Below are 16,120 nucleotides of genomic sequence, written 5' to 3'. Positions count from 1 at the left end.
GATGGATTGGAAAGTTTGTAAGTGCAAAGGACCCTAGGGTGAATTACTCCGAACCATCACTTTAACTATGCTGGATGTTGAGTAGTTGGTGTTCATCTAACCACTTATTCAACTAATTAGTATTATATAATAGGATTATTACTTGCTTACTTGGAAATAATGTGAAAGGCAGACAGTACATGCTTGTGTATGAGTCACGTACAAGCAGTCTGGGAATATTGCTGGACTTTCTTCACAAAAGTTGGCCTTGTCTCCATTGTTCTAGTCCTTGATCTCAATGGATTTATTAAGTCCTCCAACTATTACGGTGCTGCACGGCTGATAAAAGCAGTGCTGGAAGTTTAGACGCAAGGTTAATTAGACTGCCTTCACAAAGATCCTCTTTGTCAAAAATCTACAATAATACAGAGAGAAGTTAAGTGCATTTATCCATCTTATGAAATGGAGGGAAAAAAATGCCACGAATAACGGAAAATATCCATTGTATCCACTATGCAGCGACGCACTGCCATGAGTCCATGAGCGGGGCAATCGTCTGTGATTAGTTCACATCTGTAACAGCTAGCGTGTCCAAAATGCTAAAGTCAGTAGATAGAACAGGTGAAGCAAAGACAACGTTGTCGGTAGCCTAACTGCTACAAACAGGCTCTATAATGAACGACACGCTAGCATGCTGACGGATTTAGTGTGTGTGTATTCAGCTGAGCTGGACTAGAGAATATCTGGTTCAAACAGTTGGCTGATGCTGTTCTCAGTGATGCTCAGGTCGTTGCTGCAAATCAGAAGTTGTTCTCAATCAACTTACCTGGATAAATAAAGGTTAAATAAATAAATAAAAATGCTCATATTGCTCCGTCAAGTTGGCTGGAAGTGATGTAACGTAGGGTTTTATGTGGAGTAAGCACTCCCGTTTAAAACAAAGAGCATTTTAAATTCTACATCACTTGTAAGGAAATAACGGGAGAATCAGCTTTAAAAGGGACGTATATTTCTTTGTCAACAAGTGCTGTTCACTGGATCCAATTCATGCCAATGTGAAGAGTGCTTCATGTGGATTTTAAATTTAAAGTGTTAGATTGAGAATGTATGTGGGCAACACTGTACATGTCACATTCTGGAAAGCACAATAACAAATAGCACAGTTAAATTAGACAATCAAATTATTTTTAACTGTCAATGAACACAAACCTGGAAAAACTGTATGTATTATAAACCTCAACAAAACCATACGACATACTTAAAGAGTCTGAATCTGATCCTTAGAAGATGTAACGCTCTCAAACTCAGTCAGAATCCAAATCATATTCAGCATAACTTAGCTTCTTGTTTGGGCCTGCTCATTGTGCCACTGTGGCAGAAATCACCAAACTTTGATTTCATGGAAGGGAACTTTCTTTACAATAAGGAACCGCGATAAAACAGCTTACGTTAAAAAAATGCACTCTCAAAAAGGTTAACTTGTCTTTTTCATCTTGTTTTTCAACATGCATGTCAGTTCTCAAAATCAGAGAAATAGTCATTTCAGTTCTGAAGTTGTGGCTTTCCTCTCACCTAAACAACCTAATCCGCACTAACCAGTGAAATCAGACACAGAGCAACAAGTGAGTGTTCATCATGCTTTCAGTTTCTTTCTCACTTTTTTCTCACAACCCCCCTCCCAAAACAGCTTTGCGAGATAACATGTAGAAATTCCGTGACCTTCCACACCTAATTCATTACTACATTACTGTTTCTGCATGGTTACCTCAGGTAAGAGGGGCGTTCTGTGTCTGTGGCAAGTGATGAATTAGATTTTTTTTTAAAGGGGAACTATGCAGGTTTTTTTTTAGCTTAATTTACCTTAACTGAACAGCTTCCGAGTCATTGGAATGGATATATGACTTTTTTTCAGTTGAATGGTGGTCGTCTCTCTCTCCCCCCCTAGCGCCTGCGAGCGGAAAAACCACCCTTGCAACTTTCACCGGCGAGCCGCAGCGTCAGGGAGTATCGCGTGATATCAGGTCTCGCGATGTAACAAATTGCTTCACGGCACTGCGCACATACGGCCATTCAGGAACCGGCTAACAAGGTAGCGATGGAGTTTTTCACACTATCGTCATGGCTGAGCCGGCTAAAAAAGAAGCAGAAAGCTAGGAAAGCATTGTCGGAGGAACAGAGAAAGAGGCAGACTGACCGAGCGAGGAGTCAGACACAAGTAAACATAGGAGCTGCCAAATATCTATTCTGAAGCTGTAGGGGGAGCTCTACAGAGAAACCTGTGAGCAAAAAGCGAGAAAACAGCGAAGCAATGGCCAAAACTGCTTTGCGCCCCCTTAAATATAAATGTGGGCTAGGCTTGCCGCGGTAGTCGTCATTTGCGGTGTTACCCGATGGTCGGGCATACAAAGTACACATCAAAGTAAGCATTCTACAGATACTGAGCGATATCAATGAATATCTATTCTGGTAAAATGTATGGGGTATTTGGTAACACCATTGTGGTCATGAGATTAATAACCGATGGGAAATGTTCTTCCCCCGTGGCATCCCCAATGTGGGCAGAAAGCATTTTTCAGAAACACACAGGGGCTAGAGTGAGAAGTGAAACAGAGTGAGGACAGCCAACAGGCGCCACAGCAGTTTCACTAGGGTTATGTGTGTGTTCTCAGTGAGAGCCACAAACAGATGCCACCATCAGAGTACAACTCTGTTCATCAAGAATCCAATCTGTGTGTGGGTTTAAAGTCTTTGGAAGTGAAAAAATAGACCTGACTCAACATGCCACATGAATACATAGATAGGTGTCACTGTATTAGTGAGATAGTTACTGTTCGTCAATGAATATTTATATCAAAGTATTTAAAGATGCTTTTGAATAAGACAAACTCCGCAAAGAGGCGGGGCAACTAGTTCGATTTCAGGATTCTGGCACATGAAATCATCAAATATTAGCTTCACGTCTACGGCTGCAAAACAGGTCTCCTAATCTGGATCGCTACAGTTTGACCGTAAGGTAGAGCAGAGCGCTGTAGCTGTAGGGAGTCTTACCAGTCTGAAGCGCGGCAGAGGGATTGCAGAGAGGTCAACGGGGCCTCGCTCAGTGACGTTGACGAAGCGAGCTTCCAGCACAGTGATGGCACACAGCACATGAACCCACCTGTGTGAAAGGGAAACACAAAGTACATTTAGGACAAACAATTCAATGTCCAGGGCGCAATGTTGTGCAAGTATTAAGAAATGTGGTTACACAATAAACATTGTGTGCAGGCACTGACTTGTAGTTGGGCCTACAAGCTAAAGCTAGGGGAGGCAGTTTTTTCGTCATTGGGCAAAAATTCCATAATAATTGACTTCTGCACCTCTTCTTGGCACCGTTTCCAGACTTGAGAAAATGTAGCTCGCAACAGGAGACTTGGCCAATCACAGGTCATTTCACAGAGAAGGAGTTCCTATTGGCTGTTCAATAAATGCAGACGCACGCGCACGTCCCTTCGGACTATCAAAGCCTGGCGGAAAATCCTGCAGAAAAAACAACTGCCTGCAAAGCAAACCCCAAAAAAAGGAAGCAGACTAAACAAAAAGACAGTCAAAGGCTCAGAGCTGCAGCTAATTCAAGTTCATATTTGCAGAGCCTCAATTCACAGTCTGCCATCTCAAAGGGCTTTACAGGCCCACAAGAAAACCGGACGGGGTTTCTTATAGAATTGCTGCTATATAACAACATCAGAATCAGGAGGATTAAAATAATGACTAGTATTCATACATATACCTTTTGGTGGGAGGGGCTTAGAACCGAGAGTGGAGAGCTGCAGGAGGAGAGCTGTTTTTTCTTTTTGCCTTTCCCAGAAAACTGCCTACCCCCATGTCTGCATATGATCCATTAGAAAAATACTACAACTACCACAACTTCTTGTAGTAACTATGACTTCTACTAAATTCATTTATATATAAATGTGCTTTTCTAAATAAAAGATTGTGTCCAGTTCAAGAATTGATAAATGTGACAAAAATATCAGCATAACAAATGAATAAACAAGGTTTCAACTTCAGCATAAAAGAATTATTTGACAAAAAGAAAACTAGTCAGTGTCCACTGTAGCTTTCGACTGGATCTCTGTCCTTCACCCTCAGCGGTCTGTGCTCGCTCAGTTGTCATGGAGCGGCTTATCACCGTGATAGATTGACATGGGGTTGATAGCTGTGGAGATACAGTAGCGATCTCTATGATAAGTGAGCAAACTTCATTTGCTGAGGAAGACCATGCAGATGCAGTTGAAGGCTCCAAAAAAAGCTACTAAATGAAACCTTAAATTGAGAGTACTTTTTGTCAAAAGTTATACCCCCAAATCCCCCCACCGACCCCCCAACAGCAGAAACCAAACAATGTAGTTTAGAAGTATGGTTTAAAAATCACAACATTTTACTCTTTCATGGCATTTCATGTTGTAACTGATATTCACAAGTCTAATAATAATATTACACAATACTAATTAGTTGAATAAGTGGTTAGATGAACACCAACTACTCAACATCCAGCATGTTTGTTGTTTATGTGTTTATTATGGTCCAGTCTGTAGTAACCATTTATAAAAAGGAGATACTAATTGATAAATACATGATATAGTGGAGAGCCATTTAAACTGACGTTCACTTACTGTGCCCTACAAAGAACGACAAAGTGCAACCACGGGCTGGGGGTGTGTAACAACTGCACGCACACACCGATACTGTGTGTGTTGGTGTGAGTTTGTGTCTGTGCATTTAATGCGGTCAAAGCAGAGTGAATGGTACGCATGGGTAGCAATCTATTATATACCAACCGGTCTGACTATGTCTGGGCTGTTTAGTAAACATCATAAATCCTTCCTGAGCACTTTTTCTTGTCTTTCACAAGTTTAGGACTGTGACCATAAAGACATTCTAGTTAAAAGGGAACAAGACCTTTCATTACAAAAGAAAATGTGGCACTGGGAAAGCTGAAAGGTGTTTTCTACAGTCTACTGATTTAAGATCCCATGATCTTATGAGGACACAATCATAGAAAACACTTCTATCACTATCTTCACTTCACATCCCCTAATGCTGCATTAGTAGGAATAACTAAAAAGTCAAACCAAATGTCCACTTTACTGCCTGTCCCATTAAACCAAACTCCACTTCTCCCTATAACTAATAGCTCTTTGGGTTCCACATAAGACCGACCACTCACTGTCTAATGTCCTCTACATCCTTTTTCCAAAAGCACATTTTATCATATGACATTATTTCATTGCAGATGTATATCAGTATTCTTAAACTCTCATCTTAAATGTTACTGTTGTAAATTAGGGACCAGCTCAGATTACCATGACTACTGTACTATACCTATGATATTACTTTAAAGTTGGTGATCCACAGATTAAAACTTGATGGCAGCAGCACATTTGTCTGCTGTTAGGACTTTCTTAGTCGGCTCTCTTGTTGGCTCTCTGCAGAGCGCCGCCTCTCAAGGAACACAGACAGCAGTCCTGAGGAAGAGGAAGAAACACACAATAATGCTAACTTTGGCAACACACTCTTTTATCTTCATCACATCTAAATCCTGATGTTTGAATATATGATGGGATGCAGTCTCCTCTACTGGATAACATGGATAATTAAAGCTCAATCTATTGCTAATCCTTTGTTTCTCACAAATCCACAGCGTATCTTGCGTTTGCCAGCTGTCAGACAGACTGCACTTTCTTAAAAACCTTTTACTAATTACAACGCTGGTCAGGTCAGCGAACTGCCGAGTGGACAAATATATAAAGAGAAGCTGACAGGTTCAATGAGGAGGACACGGTCAGGAAGGAATGAAGGGAGGACAAGGGGAATGTCATTTATAGGAATGGTGTCAATAAACGTGGCTTATGCACAAAACGGGGCTTAAAATGTGCGTACGCCACTTCCCACGCAAAGGTTGTAACAAACAAACTTGACGGGAGAATGTGCGGTCCTCCACGCAAACTCTAAAACATGCGTACGCACATTTTGGAGACAATGGGAACTGGCGACGCAGATGGTGAGGTGGTGAACTGAAGTCAAGACGGCAGAAAGTAAATGTGGGAAGAACGTTTACTCGTAATATGTTCAAGTATTGATGCCTCACGCACATTTCTTCAATCCATATCATCCACGTTACCATGAAGATTAAATCCAGCAGTGCTTTTTGTGCTTGTACTGAGTGATACTTGTTCCATAAACACCTTGTCAAATCCAACTGAAATCTTTAATAACATTTTTTTATTAATGTTTAATCGGTGCTGTCTCAGCATAACATTGTCCGCTACGGCTGGAGTGCAGGAGGAGGAGACGGCCCGACTGCATGGAATACAGGATAGCATCAAATACCCTAGCATTAGATAACTGCAGAACACAGTGTAAATAACTAAATATCTGTCTTTAAAACTGTGCATATATCATCAAATGTCAAAGTCTGGAAACACAGCCGTTAAGTTCTCGCATAATCGTTACACTTAATGTCCTCGTTATTGGGCCGAACTTTAATATTGTTCGTGACAAAATCTGCATGAAGAAAAGTGTGTTTGCCTATTAGACTTTCTTTTGTCTTCAGATTGTATCTCGGGGTGGGGGATACCACTAGTTGACGCTGTGATTTTGGCAAGGTGTTAACAATCACAAATTGTTGTAAACATATAAATACTGCAGTGAACCCGTGCGTAATGCTGCATGATGGCACTGCTGGCCCTGCAGGAGGACTACGCCAATGGAAGAATCAGGAGAGAAAGAGACTTGAGGGACCATGACGATGACTGGCTAATATGCCGATTTACATTCCCTAAATCTGTGCTCTTGGATCTATGTACTGAATTGGGTCCAGTCGAGAGGGCAATGTGCCGGAACCGTGCCATCTTATCATATAGGCCTGGTATATCGAAGCTGTCCCCAAGTGCCGTAATGCCTGCTGTTTTGGACAGTATTATTAATATAGGTAGTCTATACATCAGGTTTTTCCTACACTATGCAAGAACAGGCTGCAATTATGATTCAATTTGCCGCAATTCCTGAACGTCTGAGAAGTTTTTTGCTTTTTTCCGTCGTCATGATTCGGCCTAACGAAAGAACAACTGCCAGGGTCATTAACATACTGATCAGCATTCATGAGGTGCTTTGCATTGACTATTAATGGTTAAAAATGGTCGTGTACAGGGCGGGAAAAGAGGCTGATTCACGTACGCACACTTGTGGGTAATCTGTGATTTATAAAGGGAACATTGATTACAGAAGTGCATAGACTATGCACGGTTTTATAAATCAGCCATTTTTGGCTTTTGGCCATACGTACACTTTTAGTAATGATCCTAGTACACTCAGTTTTATAAATGAGAACCCTGGTTCTTAACCATTTTGGCGTGTGACCCTTTGTTTTACCCATTATGTAATGAAGGTCCTCTTCATAACTAATATTTTTCAGCATTAGTATGCTGTAGCTCATTATGTTGCTGGTAAATTAAAGAAGGCAAAAACGCAAAGTTTTGAATATTTATTAAAATATATTAACAATCTGTCTTGTGGATGTCGCAGTTGGCCCTGTTTAAGGCTTTCCATTTAGGACATTATTCTGCATGTTGTGACAGGTGCAAGACCCTCTAAAGTTCTGGTTCTTAACCATTTATGCTTGTGACCCTTTGTTTTACCCCCTATCACAGGTTACTTATATAGTCTGTCTGAGCTGTGAGAGGTTCCCTTCTCAGTTTCTTTCATCTGAATACCTAAAGAGGAAGTATCTAGCATTTCACATGTAAAGAGAGAACAGTCTGTAAAAAAAAGCAGTCATTTTGTGCAACAGAACTGTCACATTTATCTTGAAACCCCCCACCCCCACCCCCCCTTACACATATTACAGGAGCTTGGAATTATGACGGTATCGGTAATGTCATTCAAATTTGCATAAGCCATCGCATAGTAAGTTTTATGGTTATGTGGTATTCATTTTTATTGTTTTATTATATTATGATGTACATGTTATCATTTAATTACATTTGTATTACTGTAATCCTCTAATGGCTTAACAGTTTTACTATCTGGTTGCTGAAAGGTTATACTTCCAAGCTCATAATTTGGCATGAATGCACTTTCATGGACATTTTCCATAAAATCTAATCTTCATCAGTCAGCAATCACTTCTGTGGTCAGGGAATGCCCTCATGTGGAAAGAATAGGGTCAATGACACAGACGCCCATGAAACTATTACAGTAAGCGGTGCGCTAACCCTATTTACTGATAGAAGCGAGGGGCTTTCACGTGCTGATAACGCTCCACAGTGCAGACACAGCTGTAGCCTATCTTTAGCTCTTTAGTCCTAAAGAGAGAGAGCGCTCCTTACGTCAGTGGTTTTCAAAGTTGGGTGGTCCTTAAAGTTTGGGAATAACTGCCTTCCATCACATTCATGATGATGCTGCTGCAATAAAAGACTGAAATAATTGACTTTGAAGTTGACGTTCCCTCTTTCAACAGACAACTTCCTTATCTATTCTTTTTTTTTCATTTCCTCTGTGGGCTTGTCTAAGGAGGGAGGGGTAACACACAGATACTTTACTCTTTCCACATTTTCCTGTCTTTGTTTATTGTATGTTGTCACAGACAGCTGATAGAAATTTACATGGCAAGGCTGGACTGTTCTCATAGTGGCTTGCAGTCTGTGGCAGGAAGGTAGTCTATCGCATTTGGAGATGGGCCTTCCCAGCTTTCAGCGTCTAGTCAGCGAGTGAACAAGACTCTAAATGCCTCTTTGGTCTGTACCTGCTCCTGACCTCTGACCATACTTGGCAAAGATTTGCAAGGGAACAGAGAGACAGCCTTATATGGCTCAATAAACTATCACATTATCATTATTAACCCTGGAGGAGCTAATGTAATTCCCCATTGTCTGCCTCCTTAGAACTAGTAACTGTAAGCCATATGGCCATTTATTTGATTAAGTGACGCATAACTGGACAATCATGGTGACGTAGAACGCTGAGGCACACACCATGTACTCATGACGAAACCAAATCTCATCCAGAAATCCCTTTATTTTATGTCTCTCCTATCTCTAATGTGTCTACCCTCTAACTGATGCGCTAATAAAACTGGGAAAAAAAGCTGTAAATATTGACATTAATGACACAGATTTCTAATTTCATAAGTCACGTGCTGTTAACACATAATACTATGCTGCAAAATGTTGCTACATCATGACATATGGCCTTAGCTGAGCCCATCAAAGGCTCACCTGACTAACCAGGGGTGTGGCAACACAGAAGCTCTATAAATAAAAGCATGTCAAGAATTTCATTCATTACGTGGACAAACCCCATCCACTGAGCTGCAGCACTCTCAAACCAGACCTACCTGGCAGGCTCACCATGCTCAGGCCTCGCACACTTCAGCAGCTCATCTCCTGCATGCTGTTGCTCCTCGCCTCCCTCTCCAGCTCAGGGGAGAGCCGGCCTCACGTGGCCCACCAAGGCACACCTGATGTGGACAGAACGGACAGCCACAGAGTCCTGCTTCTGAAGGCGGTGAAGACGGGGATCCTCGGCTCATTGGGTATGGACAGGGAGCCCAGGCTAACTCAAAAAGCCTCGGAGGAAGAGCTGAGAAAGATGTATCAGCTCTACAGGGAAAAACAGAGAGAGATGAGAGGAAATTCCAGCCAGCCGATGAGGGAAACCTGGCAATCCACCCTGTCTACTGTGCTCTTTCCAGCTACAGGTGAGACATTTGTTAGCCAGGGAGACATCAGGAAGACACTTCGGCCTAATTTAATCATTGTCACGCCTAAATGACTGTTGTGAATAGCCAATTTGGAAAGTTTGAGTGGGAGTAGGAAAGAACGTTACATGACGAGATCTGCAGATGCAGACAAAAGCTTTTGTGCCGTTGTGGTTGTAAATAACTTTGAACTTGCAGAGTTTGAACGTATGTGAATGGTTGGAAATAGAATCAAACAGTCCTGTAAACAAAGCAAACACATTCCTACAAGCTTTTAGAAATCATGAGCGTGACAGACACACCTTGTACTTGATGTTACACTTTAAACGTGTTTGTATCTGTCAATGTCATCAATGATAAGCCAAATGATGACTTTGAGAGCATTGGAAATCAAATTAAAAGTACATGATTTTCCCGCTCTCAGTTGTTCCAGATGTTCCCTACTCGGTCAAATCATTGTAGGATGTTGCCAACTTTGGTTCTAATTCTCTTTTTTTCCCGTTTTAGTGGAGCCAATGAAAGTGGTTGGGAGGGGAGCACACCCACAACGCATGTATTGGTACAGAGCTGTTTTCCACAAGAACCCCAATATCCAGACTGAACTGACACTAGCTCGGGCCGAGCTGAAGATTTCCAGGCAGATTTTAAATAAACCCATCTCAGTTCAGCCTGACGTAAGACGAGAAATTAAAGTTAAAGTCAACCGGATGAAGCCGACGAACTCCGCTGCATGGACACATGGAGACTCTCCAGCGAGTGCCAATGCGTCACGCACTCAAGACGTGGTGCTGGACGTCAGCCCTGAGGTGGAGAGGTGGATGAGGACTAATGATGGAGAGGCACTGTTAGTGGATGTTGGGACAGTTGTGGGTGACAAAGATGCCGTCAAGGCAAATCCAAGCATTTCTCTGGAGTTAGGCCTCACACAGCCCAAACCAGCCGGGAAGACGAGACTGCCTCGCTCCAACAAGGAGGACGCCTGCGACGAGCGAGGATGGTGCTGCCGGAAGTCTGTCACCGTGTCCTTTAGAGACATTGGCTGGACGGACTGGGTGGTGGCCCCAACTGAGTACACGATGCATTTCTGCGACGGCACCTGCCCCCATAACTACAAGCCTGCAAGCATGCACACGCAGGTGAAGTCTCGGCTGCATCAGATTACCAATGGAGGGTCACCACGCCCCTGCTGCGTGCCGGCCGCCTATGAGCCCATGGTCCTCATGCACTATGACAGTAAGGGAAAGTTGAAGCTGACTGCTTTCGACGACTTGATTGTCAGTAAATGTCACTGTGCCTGAGGAACTGGGCTTTTTCTTTTCTTTTTTTTTAAACCTTTGGGTGAGCCACTAAAAAAAATGCTACATGCCTATTATGTTCTCAAAGGATCGTGTATCACAGCTGCATAAATTAGTGTTTTTCACAGGTTAACTAAATTAAAATTGCAACTTTATTGTGAAGAAAAACACGTTACTGCGGCACAGAGTTTTGTATTGCATTGCGGATCGAGCAGTGGATCTGTTCATTCATAGTTGTATTTATTTAAAGTTCTATTTATGGTCCTGAAGTTACCATTTTGGGGTTTTATTTTTGTTGTTTTATGTTACAGCATGTTTCAGTACCATTCAATGTCATTCTCACTTGTTTATTTAAAGCACTGTATTGTTTTAAGAGGCACATGGTTTAGATATATTTTGTTTGTCGTCTTACACATTTCAATAATTATATGAAGACCTAAATAAATGTTCTGATGTATTCACACTGAACTGATGCACTTGAATATGTCAACATGTACATTTCATAATAAACACAACAGCACAACGTGTTCTCATTTGTGTCATTCATCCAAAGAGATACTATCAACCGGTGTACATCACAAAGGTCACAGTGTGCCAGATGAATCAGCATATAGAGATATGATAACTTCTATCTCCAGTTATTGACCTTGGCCTTGACCGGCTAATAAAGAACCAACGTAACATGATCACTAGTTTCGTTTAAAGAGTCAAAAAGCAGCTTGCTGTGTAAACTCCAGACTGCTCAGATTGCATATCAACGTCGATACTGTAAATGCATTTTACGCTTGTGATATTTACTTTCAAGTGCTCTTGAGATAAGTTATTAGAAAAAAAGAACAAACCATTATGTGAGATATCCTATGATAAGTACTGTATATGATCGCCAAGACAAGAAAAAGTTATTCAAATTAGAAAAAGAGCTTGTGTGTGGAACTTAAAACATGCCAAAGTGCAATTTAAGGGTTTGGTAATAAACAGTGCACTATGTTGTAGTGTGATATTAGGATATAAAGTGTGATATTACAATATTAGGTGCGATATTACAATATTAAGTGTGATATTAAAGTAAGTGAGTCAACTGAAGTGAACTGAAATTGGTAGTAAGTTCTTCTAAAATGTTTATAGTGCAGTGATACCACCACCCCTAATGAGTTCTTAATATATATATATATATATTTTTTTATCTTTGCATGGATAAAGGTCACCTGAATATGAGCATGTGTTGTTGTACAATTAATAAAGTAGATGTATTAAAGAGTGGGGCGTATTGACCCTGGGTGACTGAATAAATAGACAGATGAATAAATAGGCGATTAATCAGAGCTGCAGACACAATTGCTAACTATAATTACTTTTCTTAAGGTATACATTCAGACCTGTGCCCAGTAACAGCTCACTCGCCCCTTTGTTTTTATCCTGTTACTCTTTGTGTCAGGGATGACATCCTCGGGTTGATACGCAACTGCGGGTGGATGTAAAGGTCTTCAATCTTAGATTCTGAAAGGTCCTGACTTGCAGTACCACCCAAAGTATACACGTATAAAAGAATTAGGGACAGTATTTATCAAGGACCTTCTGTGTGTATAATCTAAGATAGACAGCATGAACTCATTAACCTCTGGTATTTGGCTTTCTCCTGGTTTTAATTCTCACGAACAGTATAGCCTTCCCGGAAAATTATTACTGAATTTCATTCCAGGATGACCAAAATGTTAGCAAAGAGTGAGTCCCGGTCTGTAAATCTCCCCTGCCAGTCTCTTCAACACTAGACGCCCAGAGAAGCACAAATCACACCTCTACATTTGGACAAAGCTTGGTTTTCACATCCTCTCTGTGTGTCTCTTCTGAAAAACAAATGGACCACAAAACCCATAAAGTGCTCACCTTTGCATGTTTTGAAAGTCCTTTAGTATCCTCTAGTATTTTATGGATAATCAAGCAATCATTTTTGTCTATTCTCAATTTTTTTTCTAAAACGTAAGACACAGAACAGGCGGCTATTAGCTCAAGACTTTTATTAAGGAAACATCATAGTTCAAATTAAAATACAACTGCAAAATGTTCTAAATATTGTGTTATGTGTTTCATCTTCATAAACTTAATAATATGGCCCAAACCCAGATAATAAAACACTTCAAATTAGTACATGATACGTTTACATTTTTTAAATGTAATAAAAATAATAATATGCAGCTGTTGTAAACCGAGGCATCCTATGACAAAATTTGAGGCTCATAAATATTCAAAATGTGTTAATGGTAAAAAGTTTATTAGCACACATAAATGCGATCTTTACCAACTTGCAACTTAACCAAAAAAGTGTGAAGAAATGGTCCACACTTCTGCTCTCTAAAAGGTCAAAATGGAAAGTGATTCAACGGAAATTCCAGACGTATCAAGAGAAAACCGTGAAACAAACGAAAATAGATTAACTTGGATTGTTGTAAAAAATGTGATAATTTGCAATACAAAGTGTCCAATATGATCTTAAATGAACTGTGCCAAAACAGATTATAACAGAATACACAACAGATTATAATTACATTCCTGACTTGACAGATGATGTACACCAATAAGATATATCTATAAAATACACTGTATGTGGGTGTACTTATATCCAGACACTACAGACACGGCAGTATTTGTTTTTGTTCAAAGGTCGGCTGGAAAATTGAAAATTGATATGGTGAGCAATGAATAGAGATGTGTCCTATAATGAATCTGGCACGATATACACGTCTTCTTCCTGGCATTCTGGGAGGATGGAGAGGTTGCACACCGGATCATTGCAGTATATTGCATCATCTTGTGTATCACACTGCAAGTACACATCCTCCTCAGGTTCAGGGGGCGACCTGCACAGAAACAATAAGAACATATAAAGTGTAGCAGATGATGAAAGCACTTTTTTTCTGATGTAAAAACCAGTGTGACACAAGGTACATATCATGTAAACTGTGTGGATTTCTCTTTCCCAGTTTCTATTCTTGCTCGGAGAAAAAAAAACTCCCGCACTGAGTCATCAGCTGGCATGTTTGATTAATAGACTTTAAATCGTAGGAAACAACAGAAGAAGAGATCACCACCACCAGACACCGGCCAAATTGTGTGCCAATATTTAACAAGGAGTGTGCAAAATGGGGAAATTTAAACCACACGCACGCACGCACACACGCACACACAAACACTGTTTCTATTCTGGTTTCTTTCTGGACAGCTGCTGAAAGTAGGAAATTAAAGTAGTACAAAGTAGAGCTTACTTTCTCTTGTTTACTGCAGGCCTGTTGTGTCCAGTAGTCCGAGCTGTGAAGTTTTCATAAATAGGCGCCTCTCCTGTTGACTGTTCTCTGTTCATATCGGTGTACTGATTGGAATCCTCTTGTGATGTCTCTCTATAGTCCTCATTTTTCTGGTTTCTTGTTTGTGCAAACTGCAGCATATTCCTCATTTGACTGTGGTATTTGTACACGATTACACCAGCTACGATCACGAGCAGAAGGAAGAAGAATGTCAGCCCAACAGCCAGACCTACTGGGGAGCTGGGGGCCGAACATGCGGCCGTGTCATTTCCACAAGCGTTATCGTTAATCATGATCTGAAAGTATGAAAGGTACAGCATGAAAGCGAGCGAGTGCATGGCATCGCTCAAGCTACTATAGGCCATATCGTCGTTTGTAACAATTCCCATTTCTGGATTATTTATTCAAAAGTTTTTAGTTGTGTAGTATTGCTTGTTCTTATTCAAAAAGGTCTCTACATAAATAAAACATATACAGTTTGCTTCATGATAACAGTTATCCATTAAGTCTTCTCACATAAAAAAAATAGAAAAGGTTAAAATAGGTTTAAAAAAAAAAGGTAAGTTAAAAAAAAGGTTCAAAGAAAAAGGTTTAAAATAATCAAATTGAATTAAAAAAAAAGATTAAACTTCACAAACAGTTTTCTGTCAAAGTGTAGGTCAATAAAAACAGCGAACGTACCATGCAAGGCTCCAGCGTTGTTAGAGTCGAGGTCTGAGTCGCGAGTGAAGTCATATAGTTTGTCTTTCACAACTCACACTTGCAACAGAAGTTCCCTTTTTATTGAAATCGTGGAACTGGACAATGAATATGTTGAAACTAGATGATTTCCTGTAAAAAAGCGCTTGCTGAAAATAGACAGTTGCTGATAGAAGCTAAATTAATGTTATATTAAACCACGTGACTCAATAGGCACATTTCCAATCAGTGCACTGGAATAGTTCTAAGTTTAGCTTGATGTACATTGTATATAGTGAGATGAAACAACGTTTCACCATGGATCAAGTGATTCACACATTTAAAAATATATACAAACGACATTCGAGACAGGCTACATTTAGGGCACACACAAAAAAATACACGTAAAGTGCAAATTACTACTTAAAGTAGAGTATTTAAGACAGACTTTTGAGTGGATGTTTATGATCAAATAGTTGATTGTGAACAGTAAAAACAAGTTTTTGGCAAAATTAGTATTTCTTACTTTTTTCCCCCCTTTGGTTCAAACGTCTCAAATTGACCCAAAACGGCGCGCGCAGGCGCGCGCAGGCGCGCACAGGCGCTCACACACGCACACGCGCATACACACACACACACACACACACACACACACACACACACACACACACACACACACACACACACACACACACACACACACACACACACACACACACACACGTTCAACAGGACTTTTACCTCCCCCTGTTGTTACTTTCACTCCCAACATGCAGACTATAAGCTCATATTGTTACAATACTTTTGGACTATAATTCCCACCATACAGTATATGATCTGCAGAATTTGAAACTAATGGCTGAATTGGTGACTTGAACCATCGGCGTCTGGTTGTTTTCTCGCTGTTGGTTAACAAAAGTCACACACGTGAGGGTGTCAGGTGGTGTAGGAGACCCTTTTGATCTTGTATCTCACCCCACACAACAGTAATAAAGAAGCAGGATAGATAGGCGTCCTATGGTTGGTCCGTCTGTCACCTGAACTCCACACTGAACCTTCATATCAAGCCAATACTATGACAGAGGTCCCTGCTCTATTGCTTTATGTTTTTGACTGGATCCATGGACTGG

The 16,120-nt window shown here is 40.7% G+C and overlaps 1 protein-coding gene across 1 annotated transcript; it reads left to right on the top strand.

Annotated features, from left to right (window-relative positions):
* Window positions 1–9,328: 9,328 nt before the first annotated feature.
* On the top strand, window positions 9,329–11,518 carry LOC120567794 (inhibin beta C chain). Its single transcript, XM_039814837.1, has 2 exons — window positions 9,329–9,718; window positions 10,226–11,518. Exons 1-2 carry the CDS (start codon window positions 9,370–9,372, stop codon window positions 11,014–11,016), a joined length of 1,140 nt encoding a protein of 379 aa, XP_039670771.1. The 5' UTR covers window positions 9,329–9,369; the 3' UTR covers window positions 11,017–11,518.
* Window positions 11,519–16,120: the final 4,602 nt, after the last annotated feature.

This window comes from Perca fluviatilis, chromosome 11, assembly GCF_010015445.1.
Source record: "Perca fluviatilis chromosome 11, GENO_Pfluv_1.0, whole genome shotgun sequence".
In the NCBI taxonomy this organism is placed as follows: domain Eukaryota; kingdom Metazoa; phylum Chordata; class Actinopteri; order Perciformes; family Percidae; genus Perca; species Perca fluviatilis.
The sequence above is the reverse complement of the archived record's forward strand: the minus strand, read 5'-3'. Positions and strand labels throughout refer to the sequence as shown.

What these genes read in the sequence shown, in the direction of transcription:
- LOC120567794 (XM_039814837.1), top strand. Translation starts at nt 9,370, where the DNA reads ATGCTCAGGCCTCGCACACTTCAGCAGCTCATCTCCTGCATGCTGTTG. An exon ending in TGTGCTCTTTCCAGCTACAG is followed by an intron (nt 9,719 to 10,225) that starts GTGAGACATTTG and finishes TTCCCGTTTTAG; the next exon opens with TGGAGCCAATGAAAGTGGTT.